This window comes from Mirounga leonina, unplaced genomic scaffold (genome assembly GCF_011800145.1).
Source record: "Mirounga leonina isolate KUSES-001 unplaced genomic scaffold, KU_Mleo_1.0 Mir_93, whole genome shotgun sequence".
Lineage (NCBI taxonomy): Eukaryota > Metazoa > Chordata > Mammalia > Carnivora > Phocidae > Mirounga > Mirounga leonina.
In genome coordinates, this window is record NW_023270854.1 from 26,368,133 (window position 1) to 26,388,956 (window position 20,824).

General features: G+C 42.3%; 1 protein-coding gene and 1 long non-coding RNA gene across 2 annotated transcripts in view; one reads left to right on the top strand and one right to left on the bottom strand.

Moving 5' to 3' along the window:
• The window catches only part of KATNAL2 (katanin catalytic subunit A1 like 2), a 38,587-nt gene extending 18,684 nt beyond the window's left edge, over nt 1-19,903 (bottom strand). The window contains exons 1-9 of the mRNA XM_034996133.1: nt 19,737-19,903; nt 18,369-18,411; nt 15,205-15,322; nt 13,977-14,075; nt 11,825-11,923; nt 11,539-11,616; nt 7,764-7,862; nt 5,408-5,471; nt 5,093-5,211 (exon numbers count right to left, since the gene is read on the bottom strand). Coding sequence (XP_034852024.1) covers nt 5,093-5,211; nt 5,408-5,471; nt 7,764-7,862; nt 11,539-11,616; nt 11,825-11,923; nt 13,977-14,075; nt 15,205-15,322; nt 18,369-18,411; nt 19,737-19,809 — 792 coding nt within the window. The 5' untranslated portion in view covers nt 19,810-19,903. The remainder of the gene's footprint in view (nt 1-5,092; nt 5,212-5,407; nt 5,472-7,763; nt 7,863-11,538; nt 11,617-11,824; nt 11,924-13,976; nt 14,076-15,204; nt 15,323-18,368; nt 18,412-19,736) is intronic.
• LOC118004657 lies at nt 17,640-20,390 on the top strand. Its single transcript, XR_004677659.1, has 3 exons — nt 17,640-17,726; nt 18,523-18,697; nt 20,303-20,390. It is a non-coding gene; the product is annotated as an uncharacterized LOC118004657 (long non-coding RNA).
• Nucleotides 20,391-20,824: the final 434 nt, after the last annotated feature.

Below are 20,824 nucleotides of genomic sequence, written 5' to 3' on the forward strand. Positions count from 1 at the left end.
TTTCCACTTATCACTTGATAAAATTAGAGACAGAGAGAGTTAGTGGTGAGCTCAAGGTTACTAATCATAAATGGGAGAGCTTAAGATACAACTCAATTCCTGAGCTTCTAGTCAGTTAGTTAGCCCCTGAGACTCCCTGCCAATCATATGTTCCATATGGACACAAAAGCCTTGGAATGTTTAAACTCATTTGATGATTTTCCCTTAACCTTTAGGGACAATGAAGGTTATTCTTAGAAGGAAGGATTGTAGGGAGAGGATACAGTTCCAGTCATGGGTAACAAGGCTGAAGAATTTTGCCCCTTTCTACTCCCCATATTACTCCTTGGGGCCCCCATTCCACTCCAAGCATTGTTGTTTGATAGGCTCAGGTACTCGAAGGCAATTCCCAATTGAATAAAATGTTTCATTCCAAAATAAAATATTATAGACTGAACAAGAACAGGAAAGCAGCCAGCAAAAGAACAGACATATAAAAACAAAATAAAGAGCTCTAAAGGGAGATGTGGTGGTGATGAAAAGAGTATAAAAAACTAAACCTTTCTTTTTTTTAACCTTGAAACTGATCTCTTGAGCACCATATATAATTCTTCACTGGTTGATCGGAGAAAGCAGTAGAGATTTAGAAAAGAATAGAGGTTCTTTAATAGGCATAGGGGATTTATTCTCCATGTCACTTAGCACTAGCAAAGCATCACAGAACAAATAAGAGGAGAAGAGCCCAGAAAAGGCCAGATTGCGGTTTTCATGAGTAGTGGCAGGTTATCCCTTATAGGTCTCCCTGTCACTGAGTGGGAAATTCCTCACCTTCACCACTGCGTGCACGTATGGTACATCCATGCTCATCCTCAAGTATTTTCCTTTCACAGAATCCTATTTCATTCAGCCAAGACAACTGGCTCAGCCCAATGAACTGAGAGAACAGTATCAATGCTGGGACACACATCACAAATGCCTTTTCGACACAATAGAGACCCTCTCATTAGAAGCCAGTAACTTGTTTTCCTTATCACAAAAAAAAGCCCAAATATAACTGATATTAAGGATGATTACAACAGCAGCAATCTTCCCAATGAAAAGTGGAATATCAGAACTCTTTAATAGAACCACACATGTTTTTAGGGTGCTCCCTAAGATGCAGAGAGACCAAGAGGCTCTACAAGACCAAACATCCAGTTGGAAGGAGAACCACATCTGGAGCCTATGTCTCCATAATGACCACGCCACTGCTCTTTCCAGTGCCAGAGAATATATAGAATTCCGGGTAAGTGCTCTGGAAGCATTAGTCTAAAATTTTCAGAAGTACTTGGAGGAAGTTAAATCATGTGGTTGGGGGGCAGGGGGAGGGTGTTGAAAGATGTAAGCACCAACAGGTGTGTGCATTTGCTAAAGAGACCACTCAACTATTCAATAGCATCAATTCCTAGGAGGCAAGAACATTAGGAGGGGAGGGAGGAACATAACCCAAGGGTTCCCTATAAGTAACTCTTTAATTGGAATAGAAAGAGAAACAAATGGTAGGAAAGTGTCTCTAATTTAGAGGAAGGTCCTGAAGGGCTCTCTTTATCTGAAAACTTCATAGTAAAGATCTTGACAGCATGACCAAGATTTTCCAGAGCTCAGAAAATAATTTCTGAAAGGATAGAAGATGAGATCCTTTAAAGTCAGCAGAGGTTATCTATTTTCCTGTTGAATTATTTTTTTAAATACCCAAAACCAAAAATGCATTTCGCAGAAAAAAAGAAAATACAAATATCTTCTAAACCTATAAAAAGATGCTCAAGTTCATTCAGAATTAAATAAATGCATATTTGAGCACTGAAATATTACTTTCACTATCAGATTGGCAAAGATTTTTAAATTTAAGTACTGCAAGTGTTGGCCAGGGTGGGGGAAGCAAATGAGCAGTGCACGTCATTGATGGGTGTGTAAGCTGGTGCAACGCTGTTGTCAGGTAATTTGGCAATCAGTGATTTTTCATTCTCTCTGACCTAGCAACTCTACTTCAAAGAAATTGTCCTACACTACTATGTATGCAAGGACACGTATATAGTAAGATTGTTTACTGTAGCTTTGTTCATGATAGCAAGAGACTAGAAACAACCTAAATGTCCATTAAGAAAAGACAGGTTAATTACATTTTGGTATACTCAGGCAATGAAATGCCTTGCAGACTTATAAAAAGAACTGTTCTGTCTATAATAGTGTGGAACAACAGCCAAGTTTTATTGTTGAGTGTGGAAAAAAACCAAAAGGTATACAAGGTTATGTGTCATATGTTCCGACTTGTATTTAATAAGGAAGGGAGATATAGATGGAAGTTGTTGATATTAGTATAGATATAGATAAATGTCCTGAAAGGCTGCTCTAGCAAACTGTAGTAGGGAGAGGGCTCAAGGGTCTATATTCCCTTTTGTACCTTTTTTTTTTTTTTTCCAAAAATACTAGGTTTTTGGTTTTTTTTAAGATTTGTTTATCGGGGTGCCTGGGTGGCTCAGTCATTAAGCGTCTGCCTTCGGCTCAGGTCATGATCTCAGAGTCCTGGGATCGAGCCCCACAATGGACTCCCTGCTCAGCGGGAAGCCTGCTCCTCCCTCTCCCACTTCCCTTGCTTGTGTTCCCTCTCTCGCTGTGCCTCTCTCTGTCAAATAAATAAATAAAATCTTAAAAAAAAAAAAAAAGATTTGTTTATTTATTTTAGAGAGAGAAAAAGAGGGAGCGTGAGTGGGAGGAAGGGGAGAGGGAGAGAGAGAATCCTCGAGCAGACTCCCTGCTGAGAGTAGAGCCTGATGTGGGGCTTGATCCCAGGACCCTGAAATCATGACCTGAGCCGAGATTATGACCTGAGCCGAGATCAAGAGTCAGCCACTTAACTGACTGAGCCACCCAGGCACCCCAACGCTAGTTATTTTTTTTAAATATTTGGGAAAGGAAGGGGAGAAATTGGGGGAGGAATCATTTCCTCACCCTTAGAATTCTAACAAAATAATACTGAAGCAAAGGAAAACTTCAGTTAAATAAAATGTTCACACAGAATGGAGAGTCCTTGTTAAATGACTTTTCTGGCTATCCAACATTAAACAAGACAATTCTTTTAGTAGTTTCAATATTCATTGAGAATATTCATAAAAGGGGCGCCTGGGTGGCTCAGTCGGTTGAGCATCTGCCTTCGGCTCAAGTCATGATCCCAGGACCCTGGGACAGAGTCCTGCCTTAGGCTCCCTGCTCAGTGGGGAGTCTGCTTCTCACTCTGCCTTTCCCACTGCTCATACTTGCGCATGTGCATGTGCTCTCTTTCTCTGAAATAAATGAATAAAATCTTTGAGAAAAAAGAATATTCATAAAATATTTGAATTTATTCTTCTGTTTAGGGAAGTCCTGTCCAGGGAATATAATGTAATCTTTCTTTGAGCATCTTGCAGCGTTTTGTGCTCACAGTTGTAAACACCACTTTTTGTGACAGGAGATGAATCTAAACGGATTCTGGGGGCATCTTGTAAAAGTTTTATTGTTCCTCAGCACATAGAAATGGAATGTTAAAAAAAAAGACTTCAGGCTGATGAAGATTTTATAGTTAGTTGGATTTTAGCTAACTGAAATCAAACTAACTAGTATCACATAGAACCCACAAATTTGGGGCACCTGGGTGGCTCAGTTGGTTAAGCGACTGCCTTCGGCTCAGGTCATGATCCTGGAGTCCTGGGATCGAGTCCCGCATTGGGCTCCCTGCTCAGCGGGGAGTCTGCTTCTCCCTCTGACCCTCCCCCCTCTTATGTGCTCTCTCTCTCTCTCACTCTCTCTCTCTCAAATAAATAAATACAATCTTCAAGAAAAAAAAGAACCCACAAATTTAGGAACAGGTAAGATCCAACCCCACCTTTAGACCTGATACTAAGGTCGACTCAAAAAACAAAGAAACAGATGTCAACATGGATTTCCACAAATTACAATCTTGAAGGGGTGATAAGAATTTATAAAAACTTACACATTCAAAGTAACTTGAGAAAAGTATCAAAGTAATAAATAATAGGTCATTTTAAGTAAATCAATCCTATAAACATATTCTGACTTCCAAGTAAGCCATAATATTTTGAGAATGAGTCATCCAAGGGAATGTAACTTAAGCCTAATATTTTAGAGTAATTTCTTTTCAGAAAATACATGGTATTTACATTGACTTAGTATTGATTTCTTACCAGTCATTCTACAGAATTCAACTATTTAACAGGACTTCTGAGAAGGGCCCACCTTACACTGAGGTATAAATCATAAACAGATGTTCTCTTAAGGTGACTGGAAAGTATAGTAAAATTTTATAACGTAAAATTTCATATTATATTTTACATAAAATATATTTTATATTTCTCTCCTAAGGAGCAGAAAAAACTGTAAGGCTATGGGGCACTGTGGAGGAAAGTTGCTCAGGGCATCTGAAAAAATAATTGTTTTCTTTCTTTTTTTTTTTTTTAAAAGGTTTTATTTATTTATTTGACAGAGAGAGACACAGCGAGAGAGGGAACACAAGCAGGGGGAGTGGGAGAGGGAGAAGCAGGCTTCCCGCCGAGCAGGGAGCCCGATGCGGGGCTCGATCCCAGGACTCTGGGATCATGACCTGAGCCGAAGGCAGTCGCTTAACCAACTGAGCTACCCAGGCGCCCCCAAAAATAATTGTTTTCAATTTCTTGATTCTTTCTGAGAGTATCTAGTGTAGGGACCAGCATATGGTAGTAGCTTCTCAATAAATGTTAACTGAATATACTGCACATGCTTAATAATAAATGCTTCTTGAATGAAGAAAAAAATATTCCACTTCATAAACAACCTTTGTCCCAGCATCTGTTCCTAAGCTACAGGAATCAAAAAAAGGACTGTTGGTCACATTCCTGAAGGAAAGGAGATCATGTTTTGCTGATGGGGACAGGATTAATATCCACATATAATAGTCAACCCATCTCCTGGGCTTTCGGTAATCAAAATCCAGGGTAAATTCTAACATATAAATCACTTAAAAACAAATAAGCTCTAACATCATTTTGTACCATCGTATTCTCCTGGAGCTTATTCTAAAAAAGGCAAAATCAAGAATTCCTACCCGAACAAGTTTTTCGGAATCCCCTCTCCATTTGCTGACAATGGTAGATGCAGAAATGTTAAAGAAGGTGGTTTTGCACTCCGTGGCCACAGCTTTGGCTAGTAAAGTCTTTCCTGTACCTAGAGACACATGGGGATAAAACATGAGTGACACCTGAGCTCCATCCCCCTGCTCGCAGATAGAAGTCAGTCTCACAAGTGAAAAAGGAGGTGGTTACCCAGCGCTCATCAGCCTCCGGCCCGGATGAGGACAGATAGGGAAACTCATCCTCGGCACACACTTGATATCAAGACCAAAACAGAAAGATTCCTTTACCTGGAGGGCCATACAGCAGCAGTCCTTTCCAGGGAGAAAGGATTCCTGTAAACAGCTGTGGGTACTGTGGAAACAAGGAACAAAGATGAGGTTTGGCATCACTACATCAGCCTGCACACGGTTAGCACAGACGAATGAAGGAAGCTGGAGTGAAACACGGCACAACTCAGAGAGTTAAGTCTTCCTTTTCTTAAGGCTGGCTGCTTCTGTTTACATCATTATTTACCCCAGTTTTACTTTCACACTTGATAGCCATGCCTGGCTTAATTTTTGTGGCTTTTTAAAAGAGCAGTTTTGGGGCGCCTGGGTGGCTCAGTCGTTAAGTGTCTGCCTTCGGCTCAGGTCATGATCCCAGGGTCCTGGGATCGAGCCCCGCATCGGGCTCCCTGCTTAGCGGGGAGCCTGCTTCTCCTTCTCCCTCTGTCTACCACTCTGCCTACTTGTGCTCTCTCTCTGTCAAATAAATAAATAAAATCTTTAAAAAAAATAAAATAAAATAAAAAATAAAATAAAAGAGCAGTTTTGTTTTGTTTTTTTTAAGGAAAAGAAAGGCATATCCAGGTACTTTCCCGCTCCGGTAGTTATTTCCTACATACATAACATCATTTCCCCCGGAGTTCTATGTACAGGGCAATCTTTTGAATGTTGTGAACCAGGAATACCCTTTAAGATAAACACTAAAACCAACAACAGAGGTGTATATTAATAAAGCACAAAGCTATGGCAAAGCCTGATTTAGAAGTTGGGAACATTCAGTGCTGGATGCATTATGAGACAAGGACTCCAAACAGGGCATGCGAGGATTTCAGTGATTCTCTCTCATTAGTTCAAATTCAGACAGTCTGGAGGGTAGGGAGAGTTGATGGAGAACACGGGAGAAGGAAAAACAATAGTAAAATTGTAACCAGCTACTGGTTTCTTGCTGATGCTGATGCCATAACATACAAAGCTTATAACACCACTGAGTTAACATATCCAGAGTTTCAATGAGATGGTCTGTCCTTTCCCAGGAGACTTGTACTGTAGAGCTGCTTAGAGGAAAGGCTGAATAAACTTCTACTAATTCTGAATGCCAGTATATTCCTTACCCCCATGTCTGAACACAGGAAGAAAGTGGGGGAGACCATCCAAATTTATTGATTTTTGTCTCATTAGAATAGAAGCAACCAAAAATCAGGGGCTGTGTGGGCTCAGTGGTAAGAATCAATAGACTATTCAATACAATCAATGTGTTATCTTGACTTTGAGAGGCCACAGAAAATGGTCACAAATTATCTGCAGCTCCTTCCACCGAGGGGCAGAGTATATTTCTGCCTCTCAGTAGAGTATGTTTCTCCACCCCTTGAATCTGGACTTGGCCTTGTGATCTTGGCCACTGAGACATTAGCAAATATAAGAAGAGACTTGAAAATATAAGGACTATAAGAAGAGACATGAAAAATGCTGTTGGATTGAGACCTGCCCTTTCTCACTTCTGTCTGGGAAGTGTGTGTCGCCACAGGAACAAGACTGGGCCTGCCTGCTGGAGGATGAGAGGCACGTGGACAAGTCTCAGTCGTCCTGTCTATCGCAGCTTTCCCAGCCAGGCTGGCTGGTGCCCCAGACATGTGAGTAAGCCCAGCCAGTACCAGGTGGAAAAGAGATGAGCTGGCCCCACTGAGCCTAGGCCAGACTGCCTACCGCCACAACTGCACACAAATAAATGATTGTTGTTTTAAGGCACAACGTTTTGGGGTGGTCTGTTACACAGCCAAAGCTATGTGGTACAGACCTTCTCGTCACCACAGTCATAAACCCGACATGGAACGTCTTGTTTTCCTATTTTCCTTCCTGTTTCATGAAACGCTCTGCACAGAGACTTGTCAGGAAAAAGCAGTAAGCATAACATGATGGCTTTACTGGCCAGTGCCCTGGAAGGGGCTGTCTAGTCTTCACAAAAAGTCAAAAGCAGAACCTCAGATGATGGGGGTATGGGGCGGGGGGTAAGATCTATAGAAATAAAGTGAGAGGCCCTCTCTTAGAGGAGGCCTTTCTACTATAATAAGTATATTTTTAGGGAGGCAGGCTAATTTGAACCAATCTATAGTAACTGACAAGTCATCTACATTAGAGTCTTAGATCTTAAATGATCACTTGAACAGACCTGCCTTGAACCAATATGTAACATGATTTCAAATTGCCTGCAATCGACAGGGCCTTGGCACTCCAGTGTTTAACCAAGTATTGTGACAAAGGCAAAAAGTTAACTCGATGACAGAAGAACAGCCTGCCCTTCTCTTCCTGATGGGTGCATGACATACAGTTTGTCCCATGGATAATGAACAGGAACAACCCCCAAGAGGCTTCCCATCCTTACCCTGATAGGGTACACAACAGCTTCTTTGACTAACTGCTTGGCTGCATCGAGTCCAATGATGTCATTCCACTTTATGTTTGGATTATGGAGATAAATGTCCTGCAATGCACATTTGATCATTTTGTTAAAACTAATGTTTTCCTCCACAGCTGTAATAAACACAGGAGCAGAAGACCACTTGACTTACAATAGAACATAAAGTGCTGGTGATAAAAACTCCCCATATTAGATATATGTATATATACGCCTTGTAATTATGGGCTAGTTCACCAAATGGATGCCATGAACACATTCCGTGATTTTCCCTGAAGAAGAGATTGATGAGATAATATGGTACCTTTAAGAGGAAACAAAATCTCCTAACGATGGACTATACCTGTCTTCAGTCAATAGCAAACCATGCTGATTTATGACTGTAATCAAAGAAGCTACAGAATATGCCTTCAAATTACATTGGCTTTTACTGCAAAACGGAGTTCCCAGCCAGGGCCTGGCCTCGCTTGCTCCTTGATCTCGCAAACGCTTTCTTAATTTGTGGCCTAAAAGAGATAGTGCTCCTCTGAAACCAATTTCTCTTTTTCCCTAGTGATCTCTCCCTACTTTCCATCAGGAGCAATTGCGTCTACAGAATTCAAGGAAGCTAACAAGCAAGCAAAAGCGCGGTTTGCCCTCTCCTAGTGGAGCCCTGTAGCAGCCATCTGGGGCAATCAATTAAGGTAGCTTTTACTGATAACTAATTTACAGTTTCCAAACTTCAATTCCACAGGACGCCTCAGAACAGCCGCTCAGGGCCTTTCTCAGTAGGGGCAGTTCCAAGCATACTGAGTATCTAGTGTTACATCAGAAAAAGCTTCCTTTTAAAAGTCATTCTGAGTGACTACAGAACAATCTGGTAACTATTTTTATAGTCATTTAATTTTTTTAAAGATCTGTTTGTTTATTTGAGAGTGTCTGTGCACCTGAATGGAAGGAGGGGCAGAGAGAGAGAATCTTCAAGCAGACTCCCAGCTGAGTGCGGAGCTCACCGCAGGGCTCAATCTCATGACCCTGAGATCATGACCTGAGCCAAAACCGAGAGTTGGACACTTAGCTGATTAAGCCACCCAGGTTCCCCTATATTTATCTAATTTTTAAATAATACATACACATCGTTCAAAATATAAAAATATGTTTTTGGGAGCGCCTGGGTGGCTCAGTCGTTAAGCGTCTGCCTTCGGCGCAGGTCTTGATCCCAGGGTCCTGGGATGGAGCCCCACATCGGGTGGCTTTCTCTTTTCCTGCTCAGCAGGAAGCCTGCTTCTCCCTCTCCCACTCCCCCTGTTTGTGTTCCCTCTCTCGCTGTCTCTCTCTCTGTCAAATAAATAAATAAAATCTTTAAAAATAGGGCGCCTGGGTGGCTCAGTTGGTTAAGAAACTGCCTTCGGCTCAGGTCATGATCCTGGAGTCCTGGGATCGAGTCCCGCATCGGGCTCCCTGCTCAGCGGGGAGTCTGCTTCTCCCTCTGGCCCTCCCCCCTCTCATGCTCTATCTCATTCTCTCTCTCAAATAAATAGATAAGATCTTTAAAAAAAAAATCTTTAAAAATAAATAAAATGAATAAATAAAATTTAAAAATTTTTTTAAAAAATATGTTTTTTCAATGCTGGTGAGATGTTATATCCCCATCCCTGTCCCCCATCCTCCCACAACCCCTCCACCATGACTGACCACTTTTATTAGCGAAAATATTCACACGAGTGATTTTGGTGGTGCGTCATAGGCATGATCCACTGATACAGCGAAAAGAAAGGACTCCGTCTTCCAAAATCTTGGGAGAACGCCCCGTATTTAGATTGTGGATCTGCAGGATAGCCCACCACCCACTCACATACTTATTACCACACTTTCTTAGGAAAAGCTTGGCACAGAGTGGGGATTCATCTACCCTGGAATTCAAAGCATCCATAGATCAGAGCAGTATTTCTTGCCCTCGTCTAGAGCTGACATTGAGTTCCACAGAGCAGTGTTTAATTTCCCAATAGGAAGTTCCTCCTTATAGCAACAAAAGTTATCAGTCATGAGGTGGTGATCTCCCCATCACTGTAAGCATTCAAGCAGAGACTGGATGACTACTTCCCATGGTATTGTAGAAAAGATGCTGGGTGGAATCATTTTAGGCCACTTCTACTCTGTAACTCTGTCATCGCTAGTCATGTTGTCTTTTTGCAGAAACAGTAACGAGACTATTGATTTTTAAGGGCATTAAAATTTTTTTTTCTCTGCTCTCCTTTGCATCCTAATTACCACAGCCTGGCTCAGACCTCATCCTCTCTCACTAGTAATAACTTGGGAGCTGGTCTCCTCATCTCCATTTCTTTGATATCCAGCCACCACACTGTCATTAGGACAGACTAAAAGCACATTTGAGTATCCCATTCTCCCAATGGACACCTTTCAGATTTCCCATGTCCTACAGGCCACTTCCAGCCCTGGGCTAGTGCTCACTGTGCCCCTTACTTGGCCTCTCTCTGCAGCCCCCTTCCCCACCACTCCTTGTGGCTCATTCAGCTCAAAGCTGTACAATTTCCAGGTGTGTTGTTTGGTCCAGAACCCTCCACCCTTCCTCTTGTGCATTTTCGTGTGCCTGTTTCTTGTGTATCTTCTTTCCTAATGCTTTCCCTACCCTTTGGCACAAAATACCCCTCCTTTATGTTCTCCAAGTGCACCTTACCCATGGGATGAAAGACTTTTATAGGCAAGGTCTGTGTCTGATTCGTTCATCTTTGTGTTTCTAGCCCCCAGCACATGCTTGATACCTAATAGGGGCAGTAACAGCGGCTGAACTGAACAGCCAGAGCTAGAGAACCATTAATTACTGCAGAATATCTGTGCATTTTTTGGAGCATATTAAACATCTCTCTGAGTCTGCTTGGGTTTCAGTCTTTCATTAAATATGAGATTGCTGGATATCAGATAAGTACCCTATAACTCAGGAATCTATTCTGTTTCCAAGGAACTTGCTCAAAGTCACATGGCTAGAAAGAGAAGGATGTAGAAATCAAATCCAGCTCAACTGATCCCAGAGCTGATTCCAGTCGTTAACCATGAGACTTCACTGTTTTTAAATTCTGGAGGGTAGGGAGGTGGGTGGGGGGATGGGATAATGGTGACGGGCAGTAAGGAGAGCGCGTGATGTGATGAGCACTGGGTGTTATATGCAACTGATGAATTGCTGAACTCTACATCTAAAAGTAATGATGTACTATATGTTGGCTAATTGAATTTAAATTTTCTAAAAAAAGAAGAAATTAAATAAATTCTGGAGGGTAAGCTTAAAAACCAGTAGTCCAGATGATAAGCTCTTTCCTGCTAATCTTGTTTTTCTTGGAAATTTCCAATTATGAAATCATCATACTCCCAACATCTCTGTTTCTAGACTTTGACTGTTTAAACAAGACACAGGCATGCTCTTTCCTTCTCTAAGAGGCTTTCTTTCCTTAACTCTTGGCTCTGCTCTAAAACCTTTCACCTGTCCCTTCCCTTCTAAGTCTTTTTCCCTTTTGGTTTTCTTGGCCTCTGTAGTGAGATGGTGGGCTTTTTGTATTGTAATTTTATGATTCTATAATTTATTTATCATGCATTATTGTGCCTCTAAACAATATGAGTGCCTTTGCAAGTGGGGGCACTTTATAAATAAATGATCATATTTATTGTTATTAATAAAAGAAGCAGCCCACAATGTTCCAGGAGCCCCAATCCACCTCCGTAAATTTGTGAATTGAATATCAGATCTTACCCGGCTCACCACGGCTGCCAATTCTCGCATCTCACTATTCATGCCAATAAATGCACTCAGAGGTTTCAACAATCGTTCCTGACGATAGGAACAGAAAGCTTTACGTTACAATATTGCTCATAATTTAGAAAGCAAAACGGGGCGTGGATCTCGGTGACATAAGTGGTGGCAGGTTGCTGTGACCTTCGATTTGATCTCAAGGTTTCTCTGGACTCAAAATTATATTTCTGAAGTTCGTCTAGATGTTGGTAGTTTGCAAGATGAATGTCACATCTTAGCCACTTACTGAGGGGTCGGGGTTACAGTCAAAGCTGTTCAGGCCAAGTTCGCTGGTTGCTCCTTTGATGGCATCTGTGAGCAGCCCTCGGAAGTCAATGATTTGGCCCTGAAAGGGAGTAATGGTTATTTCCACCATTAAAACATGGGGGAAGACTATCCCTAATTGCTCAGCTTCAGTCAGTCAAGTCACATTTATGTATCCTGGTATGTAGGGCAAACGTAATGTGAGGCTTTAAAAAGAACCTGCACTAATCATAAACGAGACAATTTCTTCAAGTTGGGCACTCTAGAAAAAAAAAATTAAGTTGCAAATAAACTCTTCAGAATGAAGTTGGTTTGAATGAAAATTCACAAGCATTTTTCTGACACCATGCCCTCTGCTTGCTTACAGGTCTGCCTCCCCTATGTTGTCTGGTCCTGGGAAACATCCCCCACACAGGAAGAACTCATTGGCGTAAGAGTAATGATAGCTCCCGCTTACTAACTATCATGTACGTTCTCCACTCAGTAGAGTCCCATCTAACAAGTGGCTTAAGGCCAGGATTCAAACCCAGGTATCTGTCTCCCATACTCCTCCCAGCGCCCCCTTGACTTCCCCACAGGCAGAAGGAAAAAGGAAGGATGCGTGCAGAAAACGAATAATGGCAGCAGTCGCCAGCACTTACTGAGTGCATGTTATATGCCAGGCACTGTGCTAACACTCTCCGCTCATGATATTTAAAGCACACACTGATTATTTCCATTTTCTAGATAAGAGAAATGAGGCTTGGCAAGATTGAACAACTTTCCCAAGATCACACAGCTGGGAAAGTCTGAGCAGGGTTTTGAACCTAGGCAATCTGACTAGTGCCTTTAAGAACACCATGCCTACTAAATTTGTAGGGGGGCTCAGGAACCCCGAAGCTAGGGGCCCTAACATGGCATTGATAGACCCATTTTGGAGATGGGCCCCTGGCCATATACCCTTGTTCAGTTTATGAACATTGGTAGTGCTAGGAAGAAAGCCATCTACATTTTAACCCTGAGGACACTTCTGCTGGAAAGAGAACTTATAACCAGGCTCCTTCAAAGGTTAAGTGCTGGGTTAAATAGTCCCTTCCTTGTGACCTGATCAGAGACAACTATTCATATCAATGTGAGATGTTCACGGGAGAAACTAGGGCCACAAAATTACTAGGCCAAAGTGGCTGAAAACATAATGAAATTGGCAGAGGTGAACTGGGAAGTATTTCTCCGAGGGAGGCACTGATCTGAATGCATCATCTCCCGCGATCACCTCTATAATTGAGGCCCTCCCAAGGAGCCAGTTAAGGCCAATGAGAGCTCCCTTCATTTCCAGGGAGAGGCTCCCAGCTTCCCCTCCAAGCACACACAGCCAGAGTCTTGTTTACCCAAGAAGAGCCGGCCGGAGGTAAATCTGAAGTCCTGTAGTCTGAGAACTTGCCCAAAGAAAGAGAGGTGGCTCTTACAAGAAATACAGCCCCTGAAGTTATAATCAAGAGAAAGCTGTTGATGTTGATACTGCTTCTTCGCATCTCCAAAGGACATGTGTTCACCTGCTTTTTGCCTACATCTACCCAATCAGTCTTTGCTATTTGAGCAGCTCTTATTTATGAATCAAGACACGAGGTTCATTATGAAAGGGGCAGAGATATCTATTAGGAACAAGATCCACCCTATTTGAACTGGGGTTTCATGGTTCACGTGAAATGACAGTTAAGCCTAGAACCACAGCCCCAGGGAGACAAGGTGCCACCACTGGTCAACCACCACAGGCAGGGAGGAGGAGAAGGATGAGTACGCCACCGTAACGCCTTCAATAACGCAGAACACCAGCATTTACCGTTTCAATCACAGGATGTTTAAGCCGACAGTGACGTTAGAAGCCATCTCTTCCAAACCCCTGAGTTTACAAATAGGGAGACTGAGCTTCTTAGAGATGGGGAGTTCCTTCAAGACCATTCATCCAGAAAGGAGATTCAGACCAGAACCCCAGGGCTCTAATCCTCACCCAGTGTTCTTCTCAGCCCACCTCATAGCCAGGCTCTAACCATTCTATATTAGCTTTTCTATTTGACAACAGTAACATTTTTTAATTTTCATTTTTAGAAAGAAAAGGGATTTCCCCTTTTGGTGCTAGGTTCATGAATTCCACTTACTTTTTGTGGGCGGACGTTTTCTTCTCCACTGCCTTTGTTGATTCCTGATATACTCAAGCCAAAGTCAGCACTCTCCGCGTGAGAATTAGTGACAGCCTCCTGAAGAAAGAGGAAGCCAGTGGGAAGTCAGCCATGGAAAGCAAGTTACAGAGGCCGGTAGAAACTGCCAATTCCATCGTCCCAAATCACACGCTGGATATCAGTTCAGTAGATAGGAACCCCATGTGCCACTTCTGTGCAGTCCCAACAAGATGAGTTCGCTGGCTGCCTGCGCCATGTGGGAAGAGCTGTCGCTGGAAGCCATGGGCTCCAAGGAGCTTTTCCAGTGGAGGAAACCACGGTGCCTCAGCCCAAACCCACACTGGCTTTTCTCCTGTGACCAGAGGTGTTTGATGCTGGGAGTGGCTGAGTTTGGAGATGGAGCAGAGTCAATAGTCAACCAGCCACCTGTGGAATTCTCTTGCCCCACCTTCACCTCCCTTCCACCTGAGTCAGACTACACTGGCCAGAGGTATACAACCTCTTTGAGAGTGCGAGATTCCTTCTGACAATTGAGTTTCATGATTACTCCTTTCTCTCCCACTGGGCATCTCTGACATCCAGTCTTCCCATTCCTTTTCCCAATTTCAATTGGTTCTCTTTCCTCTGAAACCTGGTATGTTTGTCCCAACCCAGGGAGGTTCCAGGTATGGGTCCCCTGAGTCAGGAGCCATTGATCTCACCCACCTGCTGGGCTCTCTCCTCTTGCTGTCCACCCTATCCCCAAGATTGTCCAGTGTGGAGGTCCGGAGTGGGGACCAACCATGTGTGCTTTGGAGAAACCCAGTCATTCCTGAGACTATCCCTGGCCTAATCTAAGGAGCCCAGGGATGTGCTTTGGGACAGGAAGGCTTGCCACCTACAGTTACCGCAAATGGGATGACTGAGCATTGTAGCAACCAGGCCCCCTGCTTTGACTGGGCCCAGGGCTAACCCCTCAAAGCCTGTCACCCAGCACTCTGACCAGAGGAAAGGCTAGGGGGAGGAAGGAGACCTCCCACTCAAATTTAAAAACATTAGGAAGACTAGAGATTTGCCTGTGGTTTTAATCCAGAAGAAAATCTACAATTTAACAAAATCACACAGCATTTTAAAAACATTGTCCTTAAATAAATAAATGTGACTTTTTTCTTGGAGCTATTTCTCAGCCACCTGCAATTTTACCAATGCCAAGCAAAGCTGTCCAGACCTGTTTAGGATGCTCCTTATGGAGGGATTTGACATCCCCTGATTTCCCCACTGTGGTTCTGGACCGTGGCCTTTGCTGACTGATCTTGGGAAGATTTTGACAACTGTCGCTCATCACCCTAGGGGAGGGAACAAAGACCTTGGAGGGAATTATTCTAACCACTTAATTTGAGGTAACTAAACAACTTGTGTAGCACATTTTAAAGAAAGAGTTCTAGAAAGATAGGCAGACATACCACAGTTGGGCCCTTCTATCTTCACTGCCCTCCCACCCCATCCATCTTGGCTCTGACTTGATCCAGTCTACCCCTTGGGTTCCTCCAAGACTAGGCTAGAGGATCCACCTCCCCCCGGAGGCCCCTGACCTCCTCTTCATTTTCCCTCATGCCACCTGTCTCCAGCTCTTCTGCACATAGCTTTGTATTCTCAAGAACACATGGCTTTGCAAGCATTTCTCCAACGTTTCTTCTCATCTTCCTTAAAGAACAGTATGCAGGCCAGGGGACAGGTTGTGGGGATGAAGGAGAAAGCCTAGGGATTTGCCAGTGGTTTTGATCCAGTGTGCTGGGTGTACCTAGAGGGGACTTGTGGAAGGGAAGCAAACCTTACCTCATCTCTTTTGTCACAGATCTTCATATTTGCAAAACAAATGTTCACCAAATATTGTTCACTTAAAGCAAAAGAAATTGATGGGCTGGAAGTCAGATAGTGGCTACCTCTGGTGGCCATGGGGAGTATTGGCTGCGAAGGGAGCCTGCTGGGGGGTTGCTGGGGTGGTGGCACTTACAAGAGTATATATGTGTTTGACTGCATATATATGTGTATATATGTGTTTGACTGCATATATATGTGTATATATGTATTTGACTGCATATATATGTTATATATGTTATATACATCAGTGCAAAAGTAAAATAAATTTGTTCACGAGGTCCTGTCCATGAGACCTAAAAATTCAGGATTGGAATGTTGTTAGATAGGAGATAACATTAGAGAGAAGCAGGACTGCTTGAGGGGCATAGCATGAACTCCCACATCAGAAGCTGTTTGGTTTTCTCAGTTCCTTTGTCCTTACATGTGAGATGTGTTTGCAAGAGTTTCACTGGAAGCATTTCTCCCATGTTCTACTGGGTATCAGAGAGCAGCTATTTCTCCATTTCTTTGTGGGAAAGAAAAAGTTGTTTGTGTCTAATATAAACACATAGGTGTGTGGCCAGCAAGACCACCCACACCAATAACACCACCAATGTCCATACACAGTGACCCCAGTGTTGACCCACTGGAGTGAGTGTCATAAGAGGTAGACAGCATTTGTTTTTCACCTGTAAATTAGGAATAAAAATGCCTGTCCCTCAGGCCTTTTGCTGGCACAAAAATGAAATATCTATGAAATGAATACCAAACATTTTACAAGTGCAAACTCTTATGAGTAGCATTGATTTAAATGAAGTGAGGTCATATATATATAGTTAAACTTGCCTAACATCATTGCGGAGCTGGCAGGGAACTGGGAGTCTGCTTCCCCTCTTTGATTTCCCTTTAGAGGCAAGTGATTCACAGATTTGCCTTAACACTATCAAAGACAAGTGCTTAAAGTGCAAAGCAGTACAATTCATTTCCCATCAGCTCTAACGATTGTAAAATTCTTCCGAATATGGAACCAAATTCACCCCGCTGTAACCCTAGTTGCCACTCCCAGGTATGCCCTATGGAATTCTACAAAGAAAGCTCAGCCTTCTTTAAAGAGTGAAGTCTGGTACCATGTTGTTCTAGGGGCACCTCCTCCCCAAGTCTTCCATTCTTCAAGCTAAACATCACTAGCTGCTCCAATCATTTTTAAGGTTACCTGGCTCCCAGATTCATCCTCATCCTGGTCATTTTTCCTTTGTCCACTGTCTTCTAACCACAATAGAGTCACCTCCTATTTTGTGGATACTGTATTTCTATTATTGTGGCCCGAGACCCACATTGGCAATCACATCACGTTGTTGAGTTCCCACTGCATCTGTTGTTAACTCAAATTTCTGGGTCTCTGATTTTGTAATGAGGGAGCTATTTGTCTTAATCTTTAGTTAAAGCTTAGACCTTATTTTGTTAAATTTCATCTTGTTATTTCGAGCCCATCTTCCAAATTGTCAAGATTTTTTGGCATCCTAATTCTGTTATCCATCTCATTAAATAACCATTCCTCCACTGGGTCATCTGCAAATCTGTAACCTGGGAGCTTGCTCTCTGGTGTGAGATGCCCAAATTAGGAGAAGGTACTTTCATTTGTTAATAGCAAGTCTCATGACACAACCTCTCATTTCAATAGCTATCTTCAATTATAAAATTATAAACAAACACTGTTCATTAATTTCCTAATTATCCTTCTTAACTCCAACCATTTGCTGTCTGACCTCTATGCTTGCCACGTACAAACATTTACTCAGAGAGGAGCTGACGACACCCAAGCTGCCAAGCTCCATCCCTAAAGAGAAGCAAAGTGCTCAGAAGACATTCACTCATGGAACATTCTGCCAGGTAAAGAATGCTGGGGAAGTTCCAGGTATGAGCATGCAGCTGAAAAATAATCAGAATCCAAATGCATGCCGAAGCTGGCCTCTTAAAATGCTCCTCACTGTTTCTGTTCAAAAGTAGTTATCATTCATTGTCAGAGTCTGACTAGCTTTATGGAAACTATAAATAAAAGGATAACACTTTGGTCAAAACAATAAAACTGTTCCTAAAGAATAGCACAAAGCAAAGTTAGCCTCAGGTAGAGCATTATTAAGAATATTATCATGAAGCATGTGTGGGTGCTCCCTACATGTGGGGACCTCACTTTGTGTCAGAAACTTGCTCCAAGCTGGTGAGTAGCAGAGCCAGGAATTGAACCTGGACCTTTTCATCTCTAAGGTCTGTACTCTTCATAGCACAGAGCCTCAAAAGGGCACCAGTGAATGCAGTTATTTGTGATAAAACCAGGAGAACCAACAGACAGTGACCCATATCCTGGACATCTGTAACATGAGGAGAACCCATGGTTGGGCCCACCAAGGTCACATGATCATAGTCCGCAATTGCTGGTAGACAAACATGGAGTTGAGATGGAGAATCTTCAGGAAAGGGATCCCACAAACTCCTAGAGTTGGGTTGGTCAAGATGAATTACCATTCATTTTACCTTCTGGTCTTCCCTCCACTTCTTGGTGGTAAATTATTTTCCGCTGTGGCAAAACAAATATTGGGAGGAAAGGGAAAGAATTTAATTTTTTAAGAGAAAGTGATTTGTCAGGTATGTTTGTCCTTTCACATTGTTCTTAAAATTTGTGCTACAGCCTTGTGGAATCCAAGAGCTTTAAGCTATTCTCATGTAGAAAGAAGTGAAACTACCAGCAAAGAGAAAGAAGCCCGTGTTTCCCGAGCATTTCCACACAGAGGAGGACCCCAAAGCCCTCAGCTATGAAACGTGTTGGAAACCATGAACCTGGTGGCGGCGTCAGTGTGGGCCAGGTGACAGGAACCATTTCAAGTTTTCATCAACTTGCCATTTTGCTTTGTGATCTCTGGGACACCAGGGCGATTGCATGAACATTTATCAGTACTCTGCCAGTTTACCTTAAAATAAACACATTGTGTCCAATATCCCAGGAGACTATGGTTCCAAGTTAGATCAGAACCAGCAATCTAGAAATTAGATCGTGTCAGTGATAGTCCTGGTGGCCCAGTGGTTAGGCGTCAGTGCTTTCTCTGCCAAAACCCAGATCCAACAACCAGCCAAGGACTTGGAGCTCTGAACGTTGCATTGGAAAGGAGCTCAGATAAAATATCCCTTCCAGCTAGGAGATTCGCCCCAGCTATTTTTAATTGACATTCCTCTTGGTTTCCGGGTCCCCACATGAAATGTTAAAGTCTGTGGCTTAACAAGTGCCTTGTAAACAGGACAATGATCTCCCTTGGTTTATAATTACTTCCCCCACTTACAGACGTCTAAGTCAGTGTTACTACAAAACATAGGGCCTTCACTTTAGATCTTTCCTCCAGCCAGCCTCCTTGACTGCTAACCTATACTGGGTCTTTGCATTATATTGATCATTATCTGGATTGATGGCTTTCAAAAGCATTTCATTATCTATACATGAGCTATTAGCTTCACCAATACTCATTTTCATGTTATTTTCAAGATAGATAATAGGTCTTCCTAACAACAAAAAGTCTTCTGTCATTTATCCTCTTCCAACAGCTCTTTCCATCTCTAAAGAAATGAAAGTAATGTTAGTCTTCTAAAAAATAACTGTGATACACTGGGGTCTTGCTTTCCTTGTCCTAAAACATACATTCCTTGAACAAATACCAACATGGCTATAGGGACATCACTGCCCAGACAATCACGTTTACATTGTCTGTACAGGACCTAATAGAGGCTACACAGTCTTTCCAGTCTATTCTTTCAGTAGAGGCTGGCGGTAGCATCTATCTGGGAATACGATGGGGAAGAAACACTAATCTTAAAGATGAGAGAAAACCTTATTTCTAGAAAATAGCCATGTACCTGTGTCTAATGCCTTTTTGACAATTTTGGGGTATTTCTGAAATTTCACAAAATAATAGCTCTCATATTCCATCAAAATAGTTTCAAGGTCAATGTTGTCACAAACTTCAAAGCGTCGTAACCCCAGTTTAGTTTCTTGCTCCAAAGCATTGGCTGCATCAATATATCTGGCCATTTCATGAAGAAAAGAAAAAACAAAAAAGAAGAAAAAAAGAATTAACTCTGGGTAAAATGAATAACGGCAAAGGGGCATGACAAGTCTAAAGATGTTCAATACAAATAGTAAGCTCATATTAAGTAGTACATTAGATAACAGTTAGAATACATGAGGTTTGCCTATAGAGTAAGGAGCCCCACATACTGTGAGGATATGCACATAGTGTTTTTCAAAACAGTTGCCTCAGGAGGCTACGTACTTACTCTACTGATGTCATCATGGTTCAAAATGTTTTTGGAAGTGCTTAAAAGTCAAATAAGTAAATCAACTAAGAAAATGTCTTGTGCTTTACCTTTACTCATTTTTAGCTTAAAGATTTGCCCAACTTGATTACCTCTTTATTCACCAGCAATCGTTTTAGATAACATCGGGCAATTGATAAATCCAAATTCAACCCCAAGAGGCAAGCAAGATTCACCATGATTTTGCTGCAGCTGAAAAGGGTAGGTCATGAGTTCTGAAGGAAATTCCAAATCTATGTTGATCAATATCACTGAGGGAAATGAGGTATAAGAAGACATCATCGGCTTTGATGTATTACTTCTGGTAGTTTTTTCTTCAGTCACACATGACCCTAGCAGCTGACTGTGGGTGTAAGCACCATCTTCCCCAGGGAAAGATTTTTAACCTGTTCAGTTGGAGGGCTGTCCAACTTAAGTGGTCTTAGCAATAAAAACAAATGCTTTGTCTCACAATCCTCTGAAAGTGGAAAGACTTTGCAGGTCTTAATCTTAACTCTTGACTTCTTATTGAAACCAACGACTCTCTCCTGAAAAGTGTGCAAATATGCACAAGTTAGCATACAATTTCATCCAAGGGCCTCAGATTAAGAATTCCTGCTGCAGGACAGAGTTCTTGCTGTTTGATTCTA